The sequence below is a fragment of the Amphibalanus amphitrite genome, unplaced genomic scaffold (genome assembly GCF_019059575.1).
Source record: "Amphibalanus amphitrite isolate SeventyFive unplaced genomic scaffold, NRLGWU_Aamphi_draft 000108F_arrow, whole genome shotgun sequence".
Taxonomy (NCBI): Eukaryota; Metazoa; Arthropoda; class Thecostraca; order Balanomorpha; family Balanidae; genus Amphibalanus; species Amphibalanus amphitrite.
Window position 1 is genome coordinate 329010 of NW_024881603.1, and position 26609 is coordinate 355618.

Here is a 26609-nt window from a genome sequence, read left to right on the forward strand (position 1 = left end):
ATTCACCGGTTTTCAAGATATTAGACTTTTACTTTTGTTTACTTTTTGGGATTCCCGCTGTTCCTAGCGACTTTATTTGAAAGTGCGGCATTTGTTGCGCGCAAAGCAGCGTATACCACCACGTGCTACAAAACGTTTTAGTCAAACATTTAACGGACGTTCGAAAGCTTGATGACGTCATCAGATTCCTGTAATGGTTAAGAGATAGGGACCACGCTGGTCCCACCCTGCAAGTAAAGGGAAGAAATTTCTTGAACACCATAAAGCTGCGGGGGTTGCGACCAGGATAAATGGTGGTTTCTGAGCCTGGCCGCAAACTTGGCTATCTCAACTCAAAACTAATGTTAAGGTGGGAGGGTCCCTTTAAACTGACGGTGCAAAATAATGCATCGACTCGTCTCTTACGCCAGCACTACCGCTACCCATACGATGTTGGTAGTTTCCCGCGCCCCACAACACACCACAATTTGCGATATACCACGCAATTATGTTATACCTATACCACATACAGTAATTTGCTATATGCCAGCAATTTCATTAGAATCTCTTACGTTAACGTTACAGAATGTAGTTATGTAATTGCTGTTTTAGGACGCAGCGACTATAACACGAATGGTTAAAATGAGAAAAGTACGTCAAATTCCATGAAAATAACCGCATCTAGGGAAATGATTTTTAAAATAGGGAAATTTTCATGAGAATCTGGGGAAACCAGCGAGACGCCAGCGGTAACGCTGATTGTTACCAGAGTGTTTATCAATGGCAAATTAATGTATATGGAGTGTTATTTTGACTGTTGAAAAAAGCCAGGCATAAAAGATACCGGTCGTTTATGTTACTTTCATTTTCAGTTCTTTATCTCTAAGTTCATAACCATTTTATAGTTCGCTACTAACATTAACTACTGTCCTACCTGGAAATATTACTCAATACTATATCCTGGTTCTATCCGGTACCCGCTGCTGTCTTTCCGTTCCACTACCACGCTTAGTACTCCATTGTCTTACCTACCAACTCTGAAGACATGAAAGTGGCAACAAGACATCTACGGACGCTCTGAGCCCGATGAGGCTATGCGCCCTAACCCACGACCAAGACCAAGACCAAAGCCAAGGCAGTATATACCCCCAAAGCCTGCCAAAGCCAAAATTCTTACAGATATTATTGTTATTATTATTACAGATGCAGATACCAAAGTTCTCTATATTATATACCGTGGTACCCAAGGCCCTAAAACCCAGACTAAAACCGGCCTTGATCGCCTTGATATCAATATACTGCCTTGGGCCTATCATAGCCTTGGTTAGGTTTACATAGCCTTGGTATCTATGCTTGCTTTACACCATTTTGTTATAGTGTTTTTTTATCTCTGAGCGGTATATACCGCCTTGCTCTGAGCTATCATTGTAAGATTAAGTTCAAGTTACTGTTGTGTGCTGTGCAAGTCGATACCTATTTATAAAATTGAAAATTATCACTACAGGACAAGTATTCTTCTTTCGCAATTTTTTGTCAGTTGTCAAGCAGGCGTCACACTTCCCTGTAAACAGCTATGAGCTAAAGGGAGGTGATTGGATGTGACCTTGTTTGAGACAGTAGCGGAGTATGACATCGCAAGCATACTATCAAAGCGAAGCAGGCTGTGCTAATAACTGGACTTTCCCAGCTGGCGCTGTATGCTGGCGTTAGCAGAGCTTGCCATTATAAACTGCTTGATATAAAAGACTAAATAATAATATCTACTTAAAATTTTTCATATTCATGCCATTTTACATGTTAAAGGGACCCTCCCACCTTCAAAAAAGTTAATGAATTGGCATGAAAGTGATGTCGCTCGGTTCAGAAAGAGCAAAAACGAATATCTACCAAATTTCATCGAAAAATATTCACCGGTTTTCAAGATATTAGACTTTTACTTTTGTTTACTTTTTGGGATCTCCGCTGTTCCTAGCGACTTTATTTGAAAGTGCGGCATTTGTTGCGCGCAAAGCAGCATATACCACCGCGTGCTACAAAACGTTTTAGTCAAACATTTAACGGACGTTCGAAAGCCTGATGACGTCATCAGACTCCCGTAATGGTTAAGAGATAGGGACCACGCTGGTCCCACCCTGCAAGTAAAGGGAAGAAATTTCTTGAACACCATAAAGCTGCGAGGGTTGCGACCAGGATAAATGGTGGTTTCTGAGCCTGGCCGCAAACTTGGCTATCTCAACTCAAAACTAATGTTAAGGTGGGAGGGTCCCTTTAAGGTCCATATACTACCGTGTTTATATCTATATATTAATGGATATCGTATGCTGCTACTTGGCCAGCCAGCTGATAGCATCCAGTTGTTAACAAGGCCCGGCAACGCTTTTGCTTGATTAGAGTAATTCAGTTGGGGAAACTATGAAGCGAATGTCAAAAAATGGATTGGTCAATAAATGGACTTTTGATGACCATATATGGGCATAAATGCAGCCCCCGCTACTAAGGGTGAAAAACGGTATAACAAGTCGGTACTTGCGGTATCGCGTCCACTTTTTGGAGAGAAAAGGCTTCCATTTTTCACTAGGAATTAGTGTGATTTGATTAAATTCGGCGAATTGACTCGAAAATGGCGATAGGAAAACGGCTTTTCTGCAGGTTCTGGGCGCCACAATCAGCTGGCCATTCAATAAATGGATTGGTTTTATGAAAGAAAATTGTTAAAAGATTTAATTTAATTACAATAAACAAAAATATTTAATTCTAAAATAATAACTTAACTACAATTAGAAAAACCATAAACAAAATAATAAAAATAATGACATTTTTAAACCACGGTACTGCTTACATTTTTTGGCGCGTCTGTTTCAATCCGCCATATTTGCCAATCACGGTTTGACCTTGCGTTGTAACTCTGCGATTTAGAGCCGCCAGTTAATTATGCACCGGGTGAGTGTAGGTCTTGTGTGGTTAAAAAACATTCTTATGCGTTATTTTTTCATTTGAATGCTAAAATTCATTAAAAAGATGAAGTTGTCTGATTTTATGACCATATATGGTCATCGCCCCGCCCACTCCAGCCGCTGATTGGCTAATCCATTTTTTGTTTGGCTCCTCGTAGTTTCCCCCAACTGAATTGGCCTGATAGAGCCTGCCCACATTCAACTCATTGACCCTAACTCAACTCAAAGTGACCATCCCACCACCTTCACATTATTTTTAAGTTGAGATAGCCAAACTGGGATCCCTGGCTTGCACTTACTGGTTTGGGCACTCACAACATAGAGAAAGGCTTTACTTTGGATTCAGATCAGGAGGGGCATTTGAATTGATGATGAATTTGTGATGTCAGCACAGATCTAGCGATTCTAAAATCTTATGCTAGCGTCGTTGTGAATCTGTGGTGGTATATGCTGTTTGTACACAACATTTGCAGCACTTTTAATATACCAAATTATTGCTTCCAAATGACATGGAAGGAACAGCAAAGGCCCAGAAAAAAATAAAAGTAAATTTGTCTGATATCTCAAAAACCAGTTAATATTTTCAATGAAATATGGCAGATACTCAGATTTAGGTATAGATGTTTTGCTCACTCTGAACCAAGCTTCACCACTTTTATGCCAATTCATTTACTTTTTTGAAGGTAGGAGGGTCCCTATAATAATTGCAAGTTGTTACCATCATTTTTATTGTCATTTCAGTATAAATAAACTGGTAGGTGCCTATGTATATTTTCAAGTTTCTTTATGCTTGTGCGAGGGTCACATTTAAAACATTTTATTTTAATGACCTTATCCTGTAAGTTAAAAAAGCTTAAGCAAAGCACTTGTTTACTGATAATTTTGAGCACAGCTCAAAATATACTATTTACCATTGTTGTGATTATTTCTTTTGATGTGAGGAATAAAGTCATTAAAATGGTACCTACCTATCTATGATGCAGTTTGACTTGCAGGAACCCAGACTGAGAATGGAAGAATACATAGGAGCCATTGTGAGCCTGGACTGTGGGCCAGCACTGGGTCATTACCAAGGAGAGGTGTCCACCATCAACAATCAAGACCAGACCCTCACTATCTCAAAGCCGTTCAGAAATGGAGTCCCGTGCACCATGTCGGAGCTCACTTTCAGGTAAGGGTTTGATGTTACAGGCTATCAAAGTTAACCCTCGCCCGTATAGGCGGGGGGGGGGGGGTCGAACGGACCCCCATCCCTCGGTTTTTCGCGAATAGCTCGCGTAAAAAGCGGCCGATCACGACGAAACTTACAGTTCCCTCGTGTTGATCAATTTTACACCTACCCTGAAAATTTCATAACCCTGACCCAAATGACCTTTGACCTGTGACCTACTTTTCGAGACGATGTTTGGTCGGAATCGCGATTCGGCGTAGGTATGTCGGCTCGCATTAGCTGCGCGTTTGCAGTCTTTTCGTGGTTTCAAGCGTTCAAACATGTGATATGATGTTGCCCCCATGCATTAGGGTGGGTGTCAAGGTCACCTGAAGGTCAGGTCAGGTCATTGACCTTTTATGACCTCGGTTCACTTTTTCGAGTTCTACATGTTTCTAGGCTAGTTTTTGGAGCTGAATTCGAATCTAGCAACCATATGAACATTTACGAAGTAGTTTTGGTGCCTTCGTAACATGTTACGAAGCTGTCAGAGGTGGTTGACACCAGGGATGCGGAGCCGTGGAAATTTCAGACGGCTCCGGCTCCGGAGAAAAAATCTGCTCCGGCTCCGAGTGAAATGTCAGGTCGGCTCCGGCTCCGAGTAAAATGGTCTGGCTCCGGCTCCAGTAGGTACTCAGTACATCCCCTATGCAATTAAATACGGTTGGAACAAAAAAAGACGATGGGATTGGTACACATTGCTTCTGCTGTATTTGCATAACAAAGCTACTTTGAATACCACATGTAGGTACTGCCACTGCCTTGTACTGTCAAACCGAACTAGGTCAACCATTTTTTCCTCTTCGAAAGTCTTTTTTATTCTTTTTTGACTCTTTGACTCTTTTTTGACGGCTCCGGCTCCGGACTATATTGTTTCACGGCTCCGGCTCCGGGCAAAATATGCCGGCTCCGGCTCCAGCTTCGGTTCCGGCTCCGCATCCCTGGTTGACACCTACTACGAATACCCGGCAGGACCCCTACTGGGTGACCTGACCCGACCTGGCCTAAATGCATGAAGACATCATCTGTGATCAAAACTAACGTGATATTCGTCATCAGCACCCCGAAACATCCCATAGTAGCCACACTTTACGACCTTCTAACAGGTCCCGATTTTCCCGACTTCTGAGTCATTAACCTGACCTGGAAGGTCAACCAATGACCTAGGACCTTAACCCTCGCATGTGTGCGGCGTTTGCCAGCTTCTAATGTGTAGGGCCGATGATATCCAATTTTAAGGTCCTAGGTCATTGGTTGACCTTCCAGGTCAGGTCAATGGCCCAAAGTCGGGAAAATCGGGACCTGTTAGAAAGTCGTAAAGTGTGGCTGCTAAGGGGTTCTTCGGGGTGCTGATCACGAATATCGTGTTAGTTTTGATCACAGATGATGTCTTTAAGCATTTAGACCAGGTCGGGTCAGGTCAGGTCAGGTCAACCAGTAGGCGTCGTGACGGGTATTCGTAGTACGTGTCAACCGCCTCTGACAGCTTCGTAACATGTTACGAAGGCACCAAAACTACTTTGTAAATGTTCAAATGGTTGCTAAATTCGAATTCAGCTAAAAAACTAGCCTAGAAACATGTACAGCTCGAAAAAGTGAACCGAGGTCACCCGAGGTCACCAAAGGTCAATGACCTGACCTGACCTTCAGGTGACCTTGACACCCACCCTAATGCATGGAAGCAACATCAAATCACATGTTTGAACGTTTGAAACCACGAAAAGCTTGCAAACGCGCGGCTAATGCGGGCCGACATACGCAGAATCGCGATTCCGGCCAAACATGGTCTCGGAAAAGAGGTCACAGGTCAAAGGTCATTTGGGTCAGGGTCATGAAATTTTTAGGGTAGGTGTAAAATTGATCAATGTGAGGGTACTGAAAGTTTCGTCGCGATCGGCCGCTCTTTACGCGAGTTATTCGCGAAAAACCATGGGGGGTCCATCCGACCCCCCCCCCTACACATGCGAGGGTTAAAATTGGGTATTAATGGCTTCCTCTCTTCACGGGCAAAACGCTCGTTTTTTTCCGCGGAACTCTAGCTCGATCAGGGGCGAAGCCGGCAAGGGAGGGGGGGGGGCCTTATACGCTCGTGGCTGGAAAAACACCAATTCCATGTCAACCGGGACGGCCAAAATCGGCCACCTCTGCGATTTTGTTCAAACTTAGTATACTTATTGGCTATTGCGTGAAACCTCTGAGGGTGAATGGATTTTGTCACATGCCGGCCTCGTGCTACAGAGATACAAGTCGCTTAACCCGCGCCCCAGTGGCGGTCTCAGCCAACTTCGCACTAGTGGGGGGGGGGGGGGGCATATGTTACCACCCACCTCTAACTCAAAAACTAAGAGGGCTAGAAAGACGCGGTAAAAAGCATTCGATAGCTCTCAATGCGTACGTTTGAAAGTATTTCAGTCATTTTTCATCTTAGAGCAATATTGGGGTCACCAGAGGTCATCAAAGGTCAAAATTTGCCAATTGTCATATTTTTCAGAAAACATGCCGTTATCTCAGGAACTATGGTAGCTAGAAAAACGCATGGAACAGCAATCGATAGCTTTTAAACCCTTCTTTTGATAAGGTCATTATCAAAATTGACCTCAGGTCAACGGTTTAGTCTCCAGAGGGCAAAAACTCCAAAACAGCTGTTTTTACGAAAAGTGTTCTTCGACAATAACTTTCGACTACAAAAAGCCACGACATTTCTATTGCCAGAATCGTGTTCCTCTCGCCGAGACGCGTCGATTGAACTATAATTTGACCTTGAAAGGTCAACTTGAAAATTTGACCTCAAGTCAAGGTCATGAGCTGACCGGAAAAGGTCATGTTGCATATCAGTGGATGCGTTTCAACAAGACAAACACAATGAGACCATCCCTAGCGTTCTATCTCTTTCCAATCGCGAGTTATTGGCAAAAAATCTGTTTGTAGCCTGAAATGACCTCGGATGACCTTCCTAGAGGCTATCAGCAAAAATGACACCTAGATCATCACGGATGGTCCAAATTATTGTGATTCTGAAATATTTGGACTGTTCCTATGCGTACACACGGATCTAGAGGCATTTCCATTTTTCTCCATTGACTTGTAATGGAAAGGTCACGTCACTGACCTGACCTTAGGTCACGGATATAAAAAATCCGAGATATACAAATTGTAGGCACCCATAACAGCATGCAATCCACCAAGTTTAAAACATGTCTGACAAACACTGCAGGCTGGACATGATTGCAAACTTTTTTAGGCTTGGTCAGTTAACTTGACCTGGTGACCTGACCTGACATGACCTGGGGTCAAAAATTTAATACATTGTCCAAAATTGATGTACCAAAAGCTACCCCAAGCGGCGCGGCGCTACGCGCCACGGTTTTTTATTCACACGCAAAAAACGCGACAGGGTGGTAAGGTAACATATGCCCCCCCCCACTTGGGCGAAGGTTAACCTTTCAGGCGGTGGGGGGACATTTTTTGCCCCCTTTAGTTTTTTATGTATCTCCAGAACCGCTGCGCCGATCGTCACCAAACTTTCAGTACCCTCCCGTGAATAGCTATTGCACATTGTGACCAAAAAAAAAAAAAAAAAAATCCGAAGGCTATAATAGGACAATAGGTTGGCCGCCAATGATGTCGGAGTAACGTCATTTCTGCCATTTTCGACCCAAAAAAGGTTTCGCGGGAAGAGCTGTCAGGCCTACAGCTTTAGAGATACAAAAAATGTTTCAGACATAAAAGGTGCAGAATTAACAGGGCTACAAAACTGCTATCTCGGATTTTTTATTTTTTTATTTTGACCCCAAAAATAAAACAATATATTTGTGAATATAATAGCCGAGAAATCCAAAAAGTTTCTTGAATTTCGAAAAACGGAATATATGTGATAGTCCTTACCGCCTTCTATCCACATACCAAATTCGAGATCGATACCTCTTTTTTTGGCCAAGTTATAGCAAAAAACTGTTCAAAATTGATGACGTCAAATTTTCAAACACAATTGTTAGCAGTTCTAGACGTCGTAGCGCAAAACAAAGTCCATTATTAGACTCCACGTGACGAGCTGCATCGAATCAATACCCATTTTATGCAAAACTATCAACTTTGAAATTTGACCTTTTTTGACCTGACCTTGACCTGACCTCCACCAGAAAGTGACCTAAACCGTACCTGATGGTCTTATAACCAACACAATTGAGTTGGAAATGAAAAATTGGCCATAAAACATGCATCGCACAACCTTAGTAAAGTTGGGTTCATGTGCTGACTCTTGGTGACCTGACCTGTGACCTGACCTGGTATTGTCAGTAACCTCTTATAGCAACATATGTACTATACGATGTACTATATGTACATATGTACTACATATGTACATACATACATACATATGTACAACATATGTACTATACGATGTACGACCACGATGAGATAAGCCTTACCTATAAAATAGCTGTTCTGGGGTTTTTATTTCAATATAAAGCCCTGACACACGATACCCTATCCATATATCTAGCAAGAAATAACCATTATTGCAGTGTCATTGCCTGTTCGGGTCGGTAGTCTGTGCAGTGTGCACCCAGCAGAGCCGTCCGTTCAGCACACGGTAGGGAAGAGTGGGGCACATTCGTGCAAAAATGGATAAATTCATATATCTGTTCTTTGGTTAGTACAACGGCAAAATTGTTGATTGGAGTATAGAAAGAAACTATTGCAGATATTTTCCTCTTAAAAGTTATCCTCTAAAATTATTGCTTCTATTAGAAAAAATGACTTTTAATAACTCTGAACGTTTGCACGAAACTGCCCCACCTATGGGCAGAAGCGGCGGAACACCTTCAATTAACCCTCGCCCGCCCATGGAGGGGGGGGGGGGGGTGCCACCCCCAGGTAGTTTTACTGCTCTGCACTCAAAAGTTTTTTAGAGCTAGAAGCCTGATTTTTCGTATAGCTGCTCATCTATCCTTTCTTGACGTCCACTGAAAATTTCAAGTTTTTTTTGTGGTTTTTGGTTTCGGAGATATGACCTTGTTCTTCAGGTCATGCCATGACCCAAATGACAAATCGACACCATTTTTTAAACCCCACATCTGCTCTCCCGTGAATTTCCGGGAGGCACGAAAGATCTCCTTTTAAAAGTGTCCAATCGTCCGATCCTGATCAAATATGTGTGTTCGTAGGCCTGTTCTGGTATTGCTTTATCTGCCAAGACAGACAAACTTGAGAAAAATCGAGTGATTGTACCTTTTTTGAAGGTCTCTAACCAACTTGTCTGAAATTCACCGGAGAACAAATGTGGGGTTTAAAAAAAAGGTGTCGAAATATCCAATATCTTGCGTTGGCTATGCCAGTAGCGGCGGAACAGGAGGGGGCACTGCATGGACTTTTGGTCCCATTCTTTTCATGCAACGCCCACAGCGCTAATGTTAAAATGCCAAAATCAAAGGGGCACGGTACCCCGGTGCCCTCCCCGTTCCGCCGCCTATGGGCTATGGGTCTTGTGAGCTTTTGACACCTTGATTTCGGCCTTTTTGCCAATCTTACCTCCCACCTACCATGTAACATGTTGTTCGACGATGTACCGATGTCAAGGTCAGGGTCAAGTTCAACCTAGGTCATCTACAAACATTGCTTTTTAGGCAAGCTGAATTTACTTTTCGTGAAGTTTCATCGACTGTATTTTTGATAAAAGCTTCTCATTTCATGATCTCATGTAATACCTATGGACACATAAACAATCGGTGCACACATCAGTACCTACCTACCTATACACACAGACACACACATACATACAAACACATATCATTGACCTAACTTGACCTGAAATGACCTCAGCAGCAAAAACTTGGTCGGATAGTGTGACAAAGAGGTTCTTGCTGGCTTGGCACCACAATTCGGCATAGTCATCGGTGTATGATGAGCAGCGCACTTGATATCCAACGGTGACCCAAAACAGCAACATTTTTTTTTTTAGTTTGGCCTCACCTGGAAGGTCAATGACTGACCTGAGAAGGTAAAACTGGGTATCATTGGATTTGTCTCTTCCCAGAGAATCTTTTTGGTCTTAACCGCGAAGCTCTTTCTCCAACAGGAACGAAATGGCGCGGCGGGGGGTGGCAACCACCCCCATGTGCGCACCCCATGCGCGTTCTAGGATGGGAAAATGGCATGTGCGGGCGAGGGGGGAGGGCACTGCCGACTTTTGGTCCCATTCTTTCCATGCATCGCCCATAGGGCTAATGTTAAAATGCCAAAATCAAAGGGGGGCACGGTGCTCCGGTGCCCTCCCCGTTCCGCTGCCTATGAGGCCGGCCTCCGTGACCTCGCCAAGGTCGCGTGAATTACTTGTCATGACGTCGCAAGCAGCCGAGACTGAGTCAGGCGAGCGTCATCAGTGAAACCTTCTACAGATAAAGTCATAAATCGCAAAAACTAAAAAAAAATGCACGAATAACCAGTGCGTACACGAACCTGCCCCACAACGTTATTTGTGATATATTTCAAAACTTCTTGTTGAAAAAATGACTTTTTTCAGTAAACGAGTTTGCAGCGGTTCCGTGAATAGAGTGAGCTTTTTCGCCCCCAATTTTAAAAAGCTGAACCACATTTCTGAGTCACGATCACGAAAATGGATGATATGAGATAAGTTTGAAAAACGCACGAATACCTATTACAAATTGGCGTTTTTATCCAGCATGACAGCAGGTACAGTGTTGTCTTCCACAGTGAACGAAGGGCGGCAATGATAAGGCCGAACTACACTATGCGTGACCGTCCAGGAAATTACGTGCGTGATCTGCAGATCCGTGATTGCGAGACTCCCTTGACATCGGCTTCTGCGATTTTCCAGAATTTCCGTGAATTATTGTACGCTGACATAATAATAACAAGTAATGTCTGGTTTCGCAACAAACGCTTAATTTTGCTATCTTTTATACTATGTTATCGATAAATAGTTTATTTTGTAAATAAAACATCAATAACACATGAAAATTAAAGAAACAATTATTATAATAGGCAACTGACGTAGGCAACTGGCAATTATAGGCAACTGACAATTATAGGCAATTATAGGCAACTGACGCCCTATCGCTGATTTTCGATAAAATGCGTTTTCCTCGGTGTTTTAACGCATTCCCTAGAATACCCGTGAACGGTGAAACATTTTATCTTTGACCTGACCTGTGACGTCATCGGTGACTCTGAGGTCAATGAAATTTGGTTTCCTTCGCCAAATTTGACAGGACTATCGAACGTTGTTTTAATTTTACGGATCCATCCAGTGGTTTCGGAGGTACGGGGGGAAATAATGCCCCCCCCCCCCCACCACTGCGTGGAAGGTGGCCGGGAGGCCCAACGCCTGCTGGGTTGGCTTCTGCTTTTTGAGCAGAATTGGACGTGTATTGCAATCTTGAAAGATCTATAGCTTCAATATTTTTGAAGTCATTAATTTCAAGCCAACTGAAACGTGTACATAAGGAGTTATGCTAGCTAAATATGGCAATTTTAACATTTTTTTTTGTGATTTTGAATTTATTTTATTTTGATTTTTTTTTTCTTAAAATGTAATTTGTGAAAAATGGGTACCCTTCGATTTTGCTCAAATTTAGCTATTGTCTTCCACTACACGTAAGGCATACGTGCTGAGAAAATTAGATTGGGCCAACGATAACTTTGGATGATATAGCAACGAGTAGTGCAACGTAGCACGGGCGGTGGAAGGGCCGGATTTCGCCAACCCCACCTATTTTTCGCCAATAACTCACGATATAACCCTCGCCCGCACATGGGGGGGGGGAGTGGTGGTTGCCCCCAGGGGTAGCCAGTAACAGTTGGTAGCATTAGGCCAAATGGGCGCTCAAAAACTACTACCCCATAGGGTTTCCATGTTAAATCGACCTTTTTCAAGCGAGCCTCACACGTAAGCTAAAGGATAAAGTGCCAATATTATTGTGGGGAAAGGTAGCCTCAAGCTTCCTCTACAACCTTTTTATCTAGCGTTTTTCGATGCAGAGGCCATAACAGGTCTAAAAAGCATTGGGCGCTGCCCGAGGTACCAAAAGCCCCTCCATGAGAGCACCAGTTCCTGCGCATGCGCACATCGCCTTAACCCTGTACTGGCGTACATTAGTGATACTGCTCACAGACTCGATCAGCCAATCAGCGTCCCCGATTACATTCATAGATGTCGCTAGCATCACGTAAATCCTGCCTGCGAACACATTTTAAGAATGAAACAGCTGCGCCATTTCCGCCTTCCATTGATTCCCTCCATCTTAGTATCAACTATACGCTTTTCAACTAACTTTAGACTTAGTTTTAAACTATGGTTAGTATGTTATTTCTGGTACATATAATTTAAAAATAACTACTTTATGAATTTGGCTTTACTCATCAGAATGGAATACTCTATTTTTTTTTCCATATTCAAAAAATATATTACCTACCATGTAACTCATCCAGGTAAAATGGGCGCTTTCCGCGTCGTTGGTGTACCCGTTGTTCTATATACCCTGGTTGCCCCTCCCCTCGTAGTCTTTATGCTCTGCACTCAACATTTTTAGAGCTAGAAGCCTGATTTTTCGTATAGCTGCTCCTCTATCCTTTCTTGATGTCCACTGAAAATTTCAAGTTTCTGTGGTTTTTGGTTTCGGAGATATGACCTTGTTTGGTCATGTGGTCATGGTCATGCCATGACCCAAATGACCAATTCTCAACATCTTGCGTTGGCTTTGGGCCTTGTGAGCTTTTGACACCTTGATTTCGGCCTTTTTTGCCAGTCCTACCTCCCACCTATCATGGAACATCAGGGATAAATGTGTTCATTAGCAATCTGTTCAGGGATAAATTAGTCAAATGAGGTCAAACTACGTTTTTGCCAGTAACTTGGCACACAATGAGGCTAGAGCCGAATCGAATGATATGCGATATGATGCTCTTTGGTTAACTTGTACAATTAATTTAAGCTCACTTAGAAGTTAGGAGAATTTTAAGCTCACTTAAACTGGTAACGAAGTATACCATTCGATGCGCACGGACGTGCTGAGTTCATTGTGCTCCAATTTGTAGCACGTCACCAATTTGGGGTAGTTTTCTGTCATATGATGCCAAAAATGGGGTTATCGATCTTAAATTTGGAATGTGATGTGATGTGATGACCTTAGGTTCCATATGATGTACAGGGTGGGGCAGTGAAATCTGGAATAATTTTGGGTCATCGCACGTGCACGTGATGTGAAAAATAACTGAATAAGGTCACCCAATTGAATTATCTGTCCGTCCGGCATGATTAGACACCAGTTTTGTTCCGACTATGTTGCCGCCTGACAGGGAGTACCAGCAGAGGTCAGCAGTGCTCTCTGCACTTCGCGCCGGGCAACGACCTGTCGATATTGTCAAGTTTCTGAATTTGCCGAAAAGTACAGTATAAGACAAACGAAGTCGCTATATGGGTTGTCAGGGTAACGAGGGATGCGGAGACAAGCAGACAGACCAGGAAAAACAGTTCTCTGACCCTCTCGTGCGAAAAAAAAAACGATGGTTCTGAGAGCGGTGTGAAGCGATGGGCATGTGATGCCGCCCTACTTCTTTGGTCCCGGAGAAGAGGTCACTGCTGATGTTTATCTGCACGCTCTGGGGCACAGGGTGAAGCCGTGGATAGAGCAGGTCACCGGAGGGGTGGATTGCGTGTTTCAACAAGACTCCGCACCTTTTCCTTTTTCCTTTCCTTTTTTCAAACTTTTTTTTTTTTGGGGGGGGGGTCAAAATATAACATTTTCAAAAACCCGAGATGACACTTTTACTTAGGCACTTGAAGAGAGTTTTTCCGTTTCGGATCCTTCCGCAACGGGGCGTGAGCTAATCTGCCTTTCATTGAAATATAATCGCCTTTTAGTTTTTATTATTTCTTCTGGAGGTAACAAGCACATGTTTTTAAATGTGCTCCTCTTACTCTTTGCTGCATTCTTAACTAGAAAGCTTGTCGTTTGGTTGTGCTGTGCTGTTGTATAGCTCTTAGGGATCTTGTCTGTTTACAGTGCTCAAGACGTAAGAAAGCTGGAGATTATCAGCCTCACTCCGGACCCGGTAGTTGTGCAGAAGTCGAGTGTTCCTCTCCTGCCCAAAAAAGCAAGGTGAGTGAATGACAGGCAAAAATGTCTCATATATATATTGTCTCATATGCCTATGTATTGATAATTTAGTTAATGTGAGTATTTTTCGCATTTTATTCTGGCTTGTGATTCACTGTGGCGTAGAAGATACGAAGGATTCTTCATGACTCAGAGTGGAAGATAAGGATGTCTTTTCCAAGCGTTTTTTTTTTTTTTTTTTTGGAACGCGCGCGGAGATCTTGCACGAGTGAGCCATGCGGGATCGTATATATTTCTAGGTAATTAAAATATTGCATTAATTTATATTTATTTATGCAACGGAATGGATCCTAGCTGTGATCTGACTTCAAAAGTTCAAAAGGAGACGGCAAGCGCCCCGACGGCATCAGCATATTTCCTTTCAAAAACGGTATGTGCCTAGCTTGGGATGCCACGTGCGTCAACACATACGCCGATAGCCATGTGCTGGCAGCCGCTACCTCAGCCGGAACAGCTGCACGCGAAGCTGAAGTCAAGAAGCGCAAGAAGTACGATGATCTCACGCAGCGCTTCCACTTTGAACCTCTGGCCTTCGAGACATCTGGAGCTTGTGGTCCTTCCACAAAGGTGTTTGTTCGGGAGCTCGATGCAAGTATCGCCTCCGTAACGGAAGACCGTCGAGAGACAGCCTGGCTTTGGCAGCGGCTGGCTCTGGCTGTTGTCAGAGGAAACGCGGCAAGCACCCTGCAAACGGCTGAACATGAGGTGCAGCAGAAGCAGCGGGAACAAGAGACTGGCACGTGGAGGGGACGGACAGTGCAAAACCGGCGCAACGGGCTGCGGGAGGAGCCGCTGGGCGTCGGTGAGCTGCACTGCGCGTTGCCTAGCCGCAACCCACTGGACGACCCCGAGCTGGCGCAGTACCTGAAGCCACGCGCCGCTCCCCGGTCAGTCGATGAGAGAGTGGCAACTACTCAGGAGCTGACCGACCAGCTCCTGAGCATCGCGCCCAGCTGCTCCGGAGTGTCGCCAGGGTCGCCGCGCCCCAATCGGCTGGCCACCTACACATCGCTGCTGGCTGAAATGAAACGGGACGCAGTGTCGGGGTACGTAGAGCCGGGTGGGTAGTATGGTAGCATCTGAATGAGTGAATGAGCAGCGTGTTTTTGTTTGTGTTTTTATGTCATGTTAAAGTTCATTACAAACAACTTCCAACAATGTTTCGACTAGTGCCCTTTGATCACTTGAACACTTGATTTTGGGTAAAGGCCCCGCGACTTTATCTTTGCCTCTCAGTTCGATGCAAAGATAACGAAATATTATCTTTCCGTCGCTGAGTAGTGCGAGATAAAAATATATCTGCATTGTAAACCCAATGACGAATTTAAGAACGATGGATATATGTAATAACCTTCCAGGCGGTTTTCCAACATATTATCTTTAACCTGACCTGTGACGTCATCGGTGACGTCGAGGTCAATGAAATTGGAATGCTATTGACAAATTTAACAGGGCTATCGAACGCCGTTTGAATTTTACGGATTCGTCCGGTAGTTTCGGAGATACGAGGAGGGCAAAACAAAAATGCCCCCCCTCCCTCACCGCGCAGAAGGTGGCCGGGAGGCCCACCGCCTGCCGGGTCAACTCTATATGACGATAATCATGATAACGGCTATAGTTGCCAGGATGACAATTTTCTTCTGGGACGAGACGACAACCTTTGTATCATTGTGAATGACTCGTTTTTTTTTTCTCGCAAAATTATGCGGATTTTATTTGTCACTTTTTCACTAATGCTAACATTTGGTCAAAATGTGTGAACAGTGCATCCTAAGACTGTCCTTAGCGTCACAAAGCCATGTTGACTCAGTCAATCTGTAAGTGGTCGGAACTCGGAACTTTGCGATCCATTGTAAACAATCCATGCATGCTCGTTTTCAGAAACATTGGGGAACAGATGAAGACTCAGCTGATGCCGGACGCCAGAAGCTCTCCCAAGAAGGCCTTCCAGACGCCGAAAAAATCCGAGCGAGATGTTGCAGGTAGACAATACCGCACATATCAGAGAACCAGCTGGAAGCTTTTGACTGGGTCCGAGAAACTGAAAGTTAACCTGCCAGGCGGTGGGGACGGGTATTTTTTTTTTTTGCCTCCGCCCTTTATTTTTTTTCTTAATATATCTCCAGAACCGCTGCGCCTGTCGTCACCAAACTTTCAGTACCCTCCCGTGCATAATTTTAACACATTGTGCCCAAAGTTTTTCCAAAGGCTATGATATGATTGGTCGGCCGCTAATAACGGCGGAGTGACGTCATTTCTGCCATTTTCGACCCAAAAAGGTTTCGCGGGAAGAGCTGTCAGGCCTATAGCTTTGATGATACGGAAAAATGTTCAAGGCATAACATGTGTAGAAATACCATGGCTATTATACCGATATATCGAAATTTGGAAAATTTGGGAATTTGACCCCCAAAAATTAAACAAATGGATGTAATAGCCAAAAATCCTAAAGGTTTTTCGATTTTCGAAAAAAACGGAATCTATGCAACAGCCTCTATTGTCTTCTATTCACACACCAAATTTTAGATCGATACCTCTTTTTTTTGGCTAAGTTATAGAAAAAGAACTGCTCAAAATTCATTACGTCAAATTTTCAAACTTAATTTTTAGCCATTCTAGACCAAGTAGCGCTAAACAAAGACAACCATTAGACTCTCCGTGACGAGCTGCATCGAATCAATACCCATTTTATGCAAAACTGTCAACTTTGAATTTTGACCTTTTTTGACCTGACATTGACCTGTCCTGACCTCCACCAGAAAGTGACCTCAACCGTAACTGATGGTCTTATAACCAACAACATTGAGTTGGAAATGAAAAATTGGTCAATAAAACATGCATCCCTGATCGCACAACCCTAGTAAAGTTGAGTTCATATGCTGACCCTTGGTGACCTGACCTGTGACCTGACCTAGTATTATCAGTGACCACTAATAGCAACATGTGTACAAGGCAACTGACGCCCCATCGCTGATTTTCTACAAAATGCGTTTTACTCGATGTTATAGCGCATTTCCTAGAAGACCCGTGAACGGTGAAACATTTTATCTTTGACCTGACCTTTGACGTCATCGGTGACCCCGAGGTCAATGAAATTGGATTTCTTTCGACAAATTTGACAGGTCTATCGAACGTCGTTTGAATTTTACGGATCCGTCCAGTAGTTTTGGAGATACGGGGGGAGAAAAAATCCCCCCGCGCGGAAGGTCGCCGGGAGGCCCACCGCCTGCCGGGCTTATGTCCGTTCTTGTTTGTACCCATCTGTATTTATTCAGCAGACCATTAACAGGAACTTTGTCTACTATAAAGGGAGTTGCGGGATCAGAATCAATAGTTGTGACTTGCGACGCACTCAAACGCATGTTTTCACATCCTCTCTATTTGCATTTGTGATTGATGTGGAAGGGGACACTGCAAGTTGGCGATATCGGCACTGCTTTAGGAAATATTGAGAGATGACGCAGGGTGTTTTTCTTCTTTCTCTAGCAGTGAGTTATCCCGCGCCGTGCTGGTGGTCTGAGTTTCCAATGTCGTTTCTGGGTTTCATGTCCCCCCCCGAATATTATTATTATCATTACGAATATTATCATTACGTCAGACATTTATTGGGTGTATGCTTGTTGCCAGGTGGAAGCAACGTGAAATCGAGGCGTAATCAGCAGCAGTCCAAGAACGACCTCTGCTTTTCGACGCCGGCAGAAAAGTTCAAAAATGAAGAATTTGACTTCGAGAAGAATTTGGCTCTGTTTGATAAACAGGTTGGTTTTCAGCCCATTCTTGCATCTGCTACCTAGAAATGTGTGTGTATGGAGGGGGGAGGGGTCCACCTCTCCTCATTTACTCTCTTTTAACACTTTTTCATTGTACGTTGACAGATTGTAGAGTTTATGTATACAACCGCAGCAAATAACGTAGACTTGCGTTACTAAAGATAACACAATAACGTTTGATTTCAAAGTATTTTAACCGTTATGGTTAAAATACCAACCAACATTAGAAAACGATACCGACGATACCTCACGCCTGAAACCTTTTTCTAATATCACCAAAAGCGAGAGAAAACACGATACCCAGTACCGCTTTCCACCCCTCCCCCCCCCCACGCTTCACCGGCCCTGGCCAAGTTTCTGCACCCATGCACCCAAAATGTTCCAGCCGCGGTTCCTACGCCCATGGCACCGGGTATTCCTGTATCACTGACGGCGCCACCGGGTAGGCCTGTATCACTGACGGCGGTACTTTGCCTGTATCACTGACGGCGGTACCGTGCCTGTATCACTGACGGCGGCGCCGGGCAGACCTGTAGCACTGACGGCGGCGCCGGGTAGGCCTGTATCACTGACGGCGGCGCCGGGCAGACCTGTATCACTGACGCTGGCGGCGCGCGCAGGCCGTGTTTGAGGAGATCGACAGCAGCCAGCAGCCGGACGTGGTGCGACTGGTAGACACGAACCGGCGCCGCGGCGGCCGCACAGAGGCCAAGTACCGGCACGACCAGAACGTGCTACACTCGGCGCCGGTGCGCTACAACCGCATCGCCGTGCCGGAGACGCCAGAGGTCGAGTATGTCACAGGTGAGCGGCCGGCCGGGCGGGGCAGCGGCGGCGGCCGACGGGACACGGGGAGCGGCAGTTCCAGGCTCGGAGTGCGGCTTACGTCAGCCGGTTAGGTGGGCGAATGGCTGGATAGTTGATGTGTGTTGATGTCGTTGATGACGTTTCGGGGAACGTGGATGGTGAATGAGCGCACCGGCATTCACAACACAGCGGTATTGACCGGTATTTCCACTCGTGGCTCACCTCCGTTGGCGTGTTATCAGGCATACTTTTTGTGAAATACCAGGTACGGCCCTCCATGTATTAAGTGGTTGGTTGCTAACATCACAATAATCGATCTGTATTGATGAATACATCTAATGGCTGTTGAAAACCATTACCGAAGTGTTGGCACGAGCCATCTTCTCATTTCTATCGAGTCATTTCACATCGGCTAACCAACCACTCTATTGCTGGAGGGCCGTACCTGAGTAACTGAGTGAGTGAAACAATATCGTTGATAGGACCAGTTGTAAACAGCGTGCTTGTCGCCTGTCACGGGACTGCGGTCTCTCGGAAACCACCGTCGGTACTCCTTTCCGCCGTCGGACGGTGCACTCTGTGACCTGAGTGGGTAGTATTTATCAGAAGGGTAGCTGGGACCTGCTCCGACATGTGTGTGCCAGGCACGGGCCTTTGCCCTGCCGTGACCCGCCCTGTTCTGACCTGCCGCGCCTGTACCGCCAGACACCGGCCTGGTAGTGCCCCGCCCGCTCTGACCTGCCGCGCCTGTACCGCCAGACAGGGGTTTGGTAGTGCCCCGCCCGCTCTGACCTGCCGCGCCTGTACCGCCAGACACCGGCCTGGTGGTGCCCTCGGTGACGTCTCGGGCGCGAGACACGCTGCTGCAGGCGGCGCAGCGGCACGGCCTCACCATCGGCCGCCAGCAGGAGATGCTGGGCCGCGGCTGCACGGAAATGGCGCTCCAGCTGGTCGGCAGTCACGCCAGGTGAGCCAACTGCACCCCGGGCTACTTCAGTCAACAATGGCCATGGCCGCTATTCGCTAACGATGGTTAACTGTGGCAGTGATGGGGTCTATCATTTCTGGCCAGTGACAAGTTACTCTGACAGTCCAGTGCCCAGACGTGATGTTCACTCTGACGTGCCCATCTGACGTAGATGTCTGTGCCCATCTGACGTCCGCTCCGTCCATCTTCGGCAGGCTGATGCCGGAGAACCTGCACCAGGCGCCGCGGGTAGCCTGTCTGTGCGGACCCCACTCACAGGGAGCGGCCGGTGAGTGGACATTGTGGAGCGTGGAGTGTAGAGTGTAGAATGTGTGCACCCTACTCTCAGGGAGCGGCCGGTGAGTTTACAGTTTAGAGTGTAGAATGTGTGAACCCCACTCTCAGGGAGCGGCCGGTGAGTTAACGGTTTAGAGTGTGGACTGTGGAGTGTGGAATGTGTGAACCCTACTCTCAGGAAGCGGCCAGTGAGTGGAGAGTGTGTGAGTGTACATACGGTGTTGTTTAGTTTACGAACCCTACTCTCGGGGTGCCACCGGGGTGCAAAGACTATGAATGTGTGAATGTAAAATAGCATAGGTTTCAGTCTCTGAACCATGGAGTCTGCGAGCTCCCTGCCTCAGTGTCGTGTATGCTCATGGCTGATGTAGTGATTGAACCCTCAGGGCAGTGGAAATTATAGACCCAAATCCAAAAACAGTGTAGTTACGGACCCCTTCCTTGTGTTGCCGTGCTGTGCGGCGGCGTCATCCTGTTCTGACGCCCCTCCGGCTGTGTCCGCGCGCAGGGCTGAACGCGGCGCGCCAGCTGGCCGGCCACGGCGTGCAGGTGACTGTGTTCCTGCCGGACCTGGCTCTGACGTGCCGTGCGCTGAGCACCGAGCTGCAGCTGTACCGGCTCACCGGCTGTCGGCTGACGCACACCGTATCAGGTGGGTCACAGTCGCCTCTCTCCACACACACACACACACTCCTACACGTTATACTGGTGATACACAGCCCGGCTGTCGGCTGACCTCAGCGTCTCGGGTGGGCGGTTTTGGGGGCGCCAGTCTATCACAGGGACTGCCCGGAACACACACCAGCCAGCCACGGGGACTGCCCGAGACACACACCAGCCAGCCACGGGGACTGCCCCGGAACACACACCAGCCAGCCACAGGGACTGCCCGAGACACACACCAGCCAGCCGCGGGGACTGCCCGAGACAGTTACCAGCCAGCCTCGGGGACTGCCCGAGACAGTTACCAGCCAGCCACGGGGACTGCCCCAGACACTTACCAGCCAGCCACGGGGACTGCTCCAGACACGTACCAGCCAGTCTGTCACAGAGACTGCCCCAGACACTTACCAGCCAGCCACAGGGACTGCCCGAAACAGTTGCCAGCCAGTTCGTCACAGGGACTGCCCCAGACACATACCTGCCAGTTTGTCACGGGGACTGCCCCAGACACATACCTGCCAGTTTGTCACGGGGACTGCCCCAGACAGTTACCAGCCAGCCACAGGGACTGCCCGAAACAGTTGCCAGCCAGTTTGTCACAGGGACTGCCCCAGACACGCAAAAGGCAGACTGTTTCGTGTTCACCCCCCCCCCCCCCTCCCCACACACACACATACACTTTGACACACAGATGAATTTGTTTTCCAGCCCCACGGGAGATTCTGTCCCGTCAGGTCCTGTTCTCAGATTCACCGGCAAGTCTGGTCTTTCGATGGGGACGAGGAAGAGAGAATTACGGCTGGGTGCCGTGGATGACGGCGATGGGGGCGGGACAGGAATAGGGCAGCGGGGCGTTGTTGGATGGTGGTAAAGAAACGATGGTGCCCGCAATACAGGTAAATACTTCGTGAACTTGGCTGAGGACTTTGATTTAGATTGGGAGGTTGGTAAATGAGCCAAACATGGGCGCTGAAGGACCTTGCCGTCTACGCGTTCCAAAACCCCGACAAACACAAGTGAGTGAGGCTGAGAGTCTTGGAAGCAGTGCGCTGACCAGCGCCTCGCGCCGGTGCGGTGTGTCGGAGCCGAGACGCGACCCATCGGCTCGGTGAGGCTGCCGCTGGCAATATTGTCTCAGGTGCCTGTCAGAATGGGACTCAATCCAGCTATTACCGTGTGGACAGAAATTCCATTTGTGGTCTGCTGTTGGCAGAGCAAATATATGAAACTAGCAGTGTTCCTGACGCAGTAATTTATTGGCTTGGCTTGGCTCTCTATGTAGTTACCTTACGTGGTTATGTTTTTCGAACTCCATTGCTCATTATGCTATCAAGGGAATTGTTATTGAAATGCCCTCTATAGTTTGTTGTGTTGCTCTGGCTCGCAATTCCACCGGTGTTATAACTGTGTGATTGGCCGCGCCAGTGCTGCAGCCGGGAGACAGTGCGCTCACAGCGCTCAGCGGGTGCGTATTATTTAGGCCAGGAGTCATAATGTCCAGGGCACGATGTGTCCAGTGCTCGATATAGCCAGTGCCTTGAATGGGCCAAAGTTCATAATGTCCAGGGATTACATAGTCGAAATGTGGCCAACTGCCTGCAGAAAGGGTATAGTCAAAGAGGCCAGTGTTCATGTTGTCCATAAGAGGCCAAGGGGAGTCAAAGTTAGGTTAGGTTAGGCTAGGTTCGGTTAGGTTAGGTTAGGTTGGGTTGCTAGATTACTCCCTTTGGCCTCTTTTGGATAACATGAACAAATAGTGAACACTGGCCTCTTCGGATATACTTAATCCGCAGCCAGATGGCCATATTTGGACCATGTAATCCCTGGACATAGTGAACTTTGGCCCACTCAAGGCACTAGCCATTTCGAACACTGGACACATCGTGCTCTGAACAATATGAATCCTGGCCTAAATAATGCGCCCTTATTCAAGGCACTGGCCATTTCGAACACTGGACACACTGTGCTCAAGACATTATGAACCCTGGCCTAAAGGTTACGCACCGGCCTCTTTTGGATAATGTGAACACTGGCCTATTTGAACATACCCTATCTGCAGCCCGTTGGCTACATTTGGACTAGAGATGTCAATCGGATACCAACTTTTTGGTATACCGATACCAAACCGATACCAACTTGGTATTTGGTATTTCAATCGTAATATGTTTGGTATTTTGTCGGTATCATGAACCCTCACTAACGTAGGTATAAGAGGCTAAGAAATCGGTAAAAAGTTGGCATTGCCCTCATTTTCCCAAGTTGGTTTGGTTTCGGTATTTCCCCATGGTTTTGGTTGGTATTTGGTTTGGTATCGGTATTCCGATTTTCCGTAATTGACATCATTAATTTGGACCATGTGATCCCCGGACATTGTGAACCACGGCCAGAATGTATACTCCTGCAGCTTGAAAAGGTACCTAGCAGAAAAAGGAGCGCCTTCATAGGATAACAGGTACTGGAGAGGCGTGATAATCAAAAGCCCAGCTGTGAGCTGAAAAGTTCCGGGTACTGAAGTAGGACGTTTGAGTGAACCCATTCTATCTCTGTTGAAATTTTGGTTACCTTCAACTCCTGCGTGAGGTCGTCCTTGTGTCGGCTCAACATCCAGCCTTGCGCTACTTATTATGGCATTGCAAATTATTCATGCTTCATACCCCGTAAATGTAAGTGCCATTCAACCACTGCGCGGCTCCGTTTGTTTAGTGCTGATTAAAAATGTAACGTGACGTGACATTGCCAGGTGCTCAACCGGCTGCGGCTAGTTACTATTTGATTACTGCACATTTCCTTTCTGAACTGACGGCCGCCAGACCTTCAGCACCCAGTGAGCCCTCACTGTGAGTGTGGCCCGGGTCGATAACATGACGCCGCTGTTCAGGCCGGCATTTAGGCCAGCGCTGATGGTTTGTTTTGTAGAAACGCCGTCCTAAACTGATGGCCTAAGTGTGTTAAGACTCGGTAAAGTTCACGTGTGACGCACGTGCTAGTTTGATCGCTGCACACTGCAGCGGCTCCCGTTGCACGCTCCGCGCGCCGTCCACTGTCAGTCTGCCACTAGGGCTGATTCCATTTTGGCTGCACCTTATGTCGTTTTATATGCGTTACACATTATTTTACTTTTGACTGCTGAACAGCAAACCAGTGACATTCATAAGTACAGGTCAATGCCATCGCTAATCGTTGTGCTTATTGCTTGTCGCCTATGGTAGTTCGGTTTGGTTTCTGTAAGTGCTGTCCGGTGCCCGCTCTGCGGCCGGTGAGCAGTGACGCCCGCCCGTCCCCGTCCCCTGCAGAGCTGCCCGAGACGGTGGACCTGATCGTGTGCACGCTGGACGACCACGAGCTGAGCTCGCAGCTGGCCTTCCAGCCGTGGCACCGGTCGGCTGTGGCCTGGGCCAACGGCAGCCGGGCGCCGGTGCTGGCGCTGGACCCGCCGGCGCCGCCGCCGCCGGCCGCCGCCGCGCCCGCCGCCATCGAGTGCAAGTACACGCTGGGCGCCGTGCTGCCGCTGGGCTACGGCGCGCAGCAGGGCGCCGTCTACCTCTGCAACCTCAACGTGCCCACCGAGGTGTTCCGCAGCCAGCGCATCGAGTACGTGTCGCCGTTCGGGCCGCGTATCGTCATACCGCTGCACGCGCGCGACGTCGACTGACGTGGTGGCGCCGGGCACTGACGTCGACTGACGTGGTGGCGCCGGACACTGACGTCGACTGACGCTGTGAGGCGGGACACTGACGTCGACTGATGTTGATGCTGACGTCGACTGAAGGCGCCGCCGGGCCGGGATGGCCCGCGCCCCGTCCCGTTCCACCGGCCGCCGCTGGACCCCAGGGTGGTGCGGCAGCTGGGGTAGAGTCCCGGCGGCGTCCCGGTGGTGGGATCCCGACTGAGACGGGGCACCGGGTTCGTGCCCGGGGACGAAAGGGTGGCGGACGTCCGGCCGGGACGTCAGCAGCTGAGCTGGTGACGGGTCCTCCGTCCTGACTTATCTCCTGGAGACTTATCGGGGAGCGGGTAATGGATAGCTGTTGTAGGGAGGCAGTGGGTCTTTGTGGCTCCGGCCGCTCTCAGTATATCTGCTCTGATCTGTGTTGCTGTAGTTTTGTATTTGCGTGGAGCGGACAGCTCGATTGCTCAGTGTTCCGCCCTGTGTACTGTTGTTGTGTGTGCGGTCGGACCAGGATGCTCCCTGGGTCTGCGATTGGATCTCCGCACCCATTGTGGGGCGATGGATCTGTGAGTGGATCGCCGCGCCTGTGCGGGGCGATGGATCTGTGCGCAACTCTTGCCAGTCGACGGCGATACAGACCGAATCTGTGTCAAATTGCTGCTCGAAAGACAATAAACATAATGTCTCATAGTTCGATGATTTAGAATTGTTGGGTAGCATTCCGAGATTGTGGGGGTGGAGACGAACTGCTCCCGTTAACGGCGGGCAGGGTCTGGGAAAATCTCCACGCGGCGCGTGTTTAGTATGTTTTGCAGCAGATGAGCTGCCCAGTGCCCAGTGCAGTGCAAGTGGCGGGCATGGGCTGCCACTGAACTCTTAGTTCAGGGGAAGGACGACATCGGCCCACAGCCGGGACGACGTGAAACAAAGCCTCGGACAATTGTCCCGCCACTGCAAGCAGCAGCATGGACTGAGGAGTAGTCATAGGCCCCGGGCCTTTTTCCTGTCGCCGTCTTCACGAGTCCGGCTCTGTGGTCGATGGCGTACCTTCTGCCGCGGCACGGGGCCATTCATCGGAGCGGCACAGTGCACACCGATCGTTAAGGGGCCCTGACACTTGCACGATTTTGTGGCACGCATTGGCACGAATCGAATCGTGCCCGTGCGCAAACTAGTCGTGAACTGACGTGAAGTGTGCGTTAACTCGTCGTGACTTCGTGTCACGTCGGGGCAAAAACTTTGAAATGTTCAAAGTTTTGGTCACGACAAAATTTCGCAACCGGATCGTGAACTATGCGCAAACTGTTCGTGAACTCGTCGTGAACTCGTCGGGACGGTGCGGAAAGTGCGTAAACTATGCGCAAACTATGCGAAAAGTATTCGTGAACTCGTCGTACCAGCCCGTGCCAATGTGTGAATCTCAGCTTGCTTCGCAGCGCGAAATTTGGGATTGTTTGGTGTTTTTCCCGAGTCGATTGGACGCCTAGATGGGAAGTAATGACCGAAAATGTATTTAACGGGTCATTTCAGGTCAAAGAGGGCAAACTAGGTCACACGGGCTCATGTTAGGTCACACGGTGTCAGATTAGGTCACAGAGGTCACCATGAGGTCACGATGGGTCACGCCAGGTCGCAGAGGTCAGCCAAGGTCACGATAGGTCAGTCCAGGTCAAACTGGTCACATTAGGCACGGTCAGGACATTTGTGTCACTGGAGGTCACAATGGGTCTTGCCAGGACACGGAGCTTACAGCCTTACATTAGTGAATGGGAGGTCCCATTTTTATATGGCATGCCTAAGTCGGCACAAATTGCGCAAACTTGTCGTGTCAATGCATGAAGTGCGTAAACTATGCGCAAACTATGCGGAAAGTATGTGTGAACTCGTCGTACCAGTTCGTGCCAATGTGGACACTGATGGGCACGCATTCGTGAATTATTCGTGAAATCGTCGTGAACTGGTCGTGTACTAGTCGTGAACAGTGCGGGAGCCATCCCAGTTCGTGCACGAAAATGGCACGGCTTGCCACGACAAAATCGTGACCAAAAGTCGTGCAAGTGTGAATGGGATTTACATTACACTTGCACATTAGTGAATGGGAGGTCCCATTTTTATATGGCATGCCAAAGTCGGCACAAATTGCGCAAACTTGTCGT

General features: G+C 47.6%; 1 protein-coding gene across 3 annotated transcripts; it reads left to right on the forward strand.

Moving 5' to 3' along the window:
- Positions 1–736: 736 nt before the first annotated feature.
- On the forward strand, positions 737–25143 carry LOC122380844 (enhancer of mRNA-decapping protein 3-like). 3 transcript variants are annotated; one of them, XM_043364349.1, is made up of 10 exons: positions 737–1114; positions 3929–4104; positions 14166–14261; positions 16161–16261; positions 17907–18037; positions 18670–18853; positions 19670–19823; positions 20039–20112; positions 20629–20772; positions 24077–25143. In XM_043364349.1, the coding sequence occupies exons 2-10, from the start codon at positions 3944–3946 to the stop codon at positions 24433–24435; spliced, it is 1404 nt and encodes a 467-aa protein (XP_043220284.1). In that variant the 5' UTR covers positions 737–1114; positions 3929–3943; the 3' UTR covers positions 24436–25143. The 3 variants fall into 3 exon arrangements, with proteins under 3 accessions (XP_043220284.1, XP_043220285.1, XP_043220283.1); XM_043364350.1 differs by having other exon boundaries at positions 752–1117; XM_043364348.1 differs by having other exon boundaries at positions 799–1322.
- Positions 25144–26609: the final 1466 nt, after the last annotated feature.

Coding starts and splice junctions, on each gene's coding strand:
- LOC122380844 (XM_043364349.1), top strand. CDS start 3,944: ATGGAAGAATACATAGGAGCCATTGTGAGCCTGGACTGTGGGCCAGCA. Junction 18,854..19,669: donor AGAGGTCGAGTATGTCACAG/GTGAGCGGCCGG, acceptor CTGTACCGCCAG/ACACCGGCCTGGTGGTGCCC. Junction 20,773..24,076: donor GCTGACGCACACCGTATCAG/GTGGGTCACAGT, acceptor CGTCCCCTGCAG/AGCTGCCCGAGACGGTGGAC.